The sequence below is a fragment of the Etheostoma cragini genome, chromosome 17, assembly GCF_013103735.1.
Source record: "Etheostoma cragini isolate CJK2018 chromosome 17, CSU_Ecrag_1.0, whole genome shotgun sequence".
In the NCBI taxonomy this organism is placed as follows: Eukaryota; Metazoa; Chordata; class Actinopteri; order Perciformes; family Percidae; genus Etheostoma; species Etheostoma cragini.
This window is the reverse complement of record NC_048423.1, coordinates 16586216-16587492: the sequence shown is the minus strand read 5'-3', so window position 1 is coordinate 16587492 and position 1277 is coordinate 16586216. Positions and strand designations below refer to the sequence as shown.

Below are 1277 nucleotides of genomic sequence, written 5' to 3'. Positions count from 1 at the left end.
TGCAGGACTGTCGTATTAGACTATATTAGTTTTAGATAGCTGTACCTAAAAAAACTGGTAACTGAGAGTATGTTTGATTATTTAAGGAAGTGGAAAATATGAAATACCTTGCTGTCCCAGTCTGTCTGTGCTTGAAGAGCAGACCAGGCCAGCTGAGCTGCTTTCTGTTTGGCTTCCTTGACGCTCTTACCCTCACCCACAGGGTACTCCTTATGGTTGATCACTAGTTTGTAGAAAAATCTATGTAGGCAGAGAGGACGGATGGATGGATGGATAGATAGATAGATAGATAAATAGATAGATAGATAGATCGATAGATAGATAGATAGATAGACACTTTATTCATCCAAAAGGAAAATTTGGGCATTCATTAGCGAGACAATCATAACACAACAAATGTGTATACACACATTCCTAAGATTAAACATAAAATTTAAAATTTAAAATAACTCATAGAAAGGCAATGACCATGGTAAGGTGAGATACTTTGGTCGACTGTGTGCAATGATGATCAATACTTAGACCATTGTGTTAAGATATTTTTCACATATCTGTCAAGAGATTTCATAGAGTGTCTGTATTGTCTGTTCAGGTTACAGAGGTCCAGGTTCATACTCACTGAAGGTTATGAGAGGGACCGCACTTGTTTTCTAAGATGAAGTCATGGATGAGCTTTTCTTTGAGACAGTAGCGGTCGACAAGTCCTATGAAGTTTCCCTCTGTAAGATCTTCGTCTTTGGTTATCTTTTCACTGTAATAACGTAAAAACTTATTAAAACCTACCTTATTAAAACCTACCATAATCCAACAGAAACTATGGGTCTCCACTGTTTGTGCTCACCAGATGTCTGACTTTTCCTCCACTGGTTGACTTGATGCACATCTGTATTTCTCCTCTCCAGGCTTGAAAACACAACTAGAATTACCGCTTTGTGGTTGTATGTCACCGCCAACCAGTCAAGTTGCACTTTACATTCATGTCTGAACAGACTTACATAATATAATATATTACGTACAGAATTTGATAAAATTGTATTTGATGTATTTTTCAGTTAAACATGAATGATTTACACACATTTTCAACCCAGCAGCACAGAAGATATAAACAATCACCACAGTTTCAACGTGTGCACCCAAGATTAGTGTCCCCAATTCAGTATCCAACATAATGTGAAATATGATCAAAATCTATCCTGTTCCTGAGTTATGGCGCTGATGGACAGACAACCCAAAAACATAATGCCTCCAGTCATGGCTAAAGCAAAAAGGGCTGTGGT

The 1277-nt window shown here is 37.7% G+C and overlaps 1 protein-coding gene across 1 annotated transcript in view; it reads right to left on the bottom strand.

Moving 5' to 3' along the window:
- The window catches only part of LOC117960117 (interferon-induced, double-stranded RNA-activated protein kinase-like), a 7533-nt gene that overhangs the window by 3975 nt on the left and 2281 nt on the right, over positions 1–1277 (bottom strand). The window contains exons 3-5 of the mRNA XM_034897721.1: positions 842–903; positions 620–751; positions 108–240 (exon numbers count right to left, since the gene is read on the bottom strand). Coding sequence (XP_034753612.1) covers positions 108–240; positions 620–751; positions 842–903 — 327 coding nt within the window. The remainder of the gene's footprint in view (positions 1–107; positions 241–619; positions 752–841; positions 904–1277) is intronic.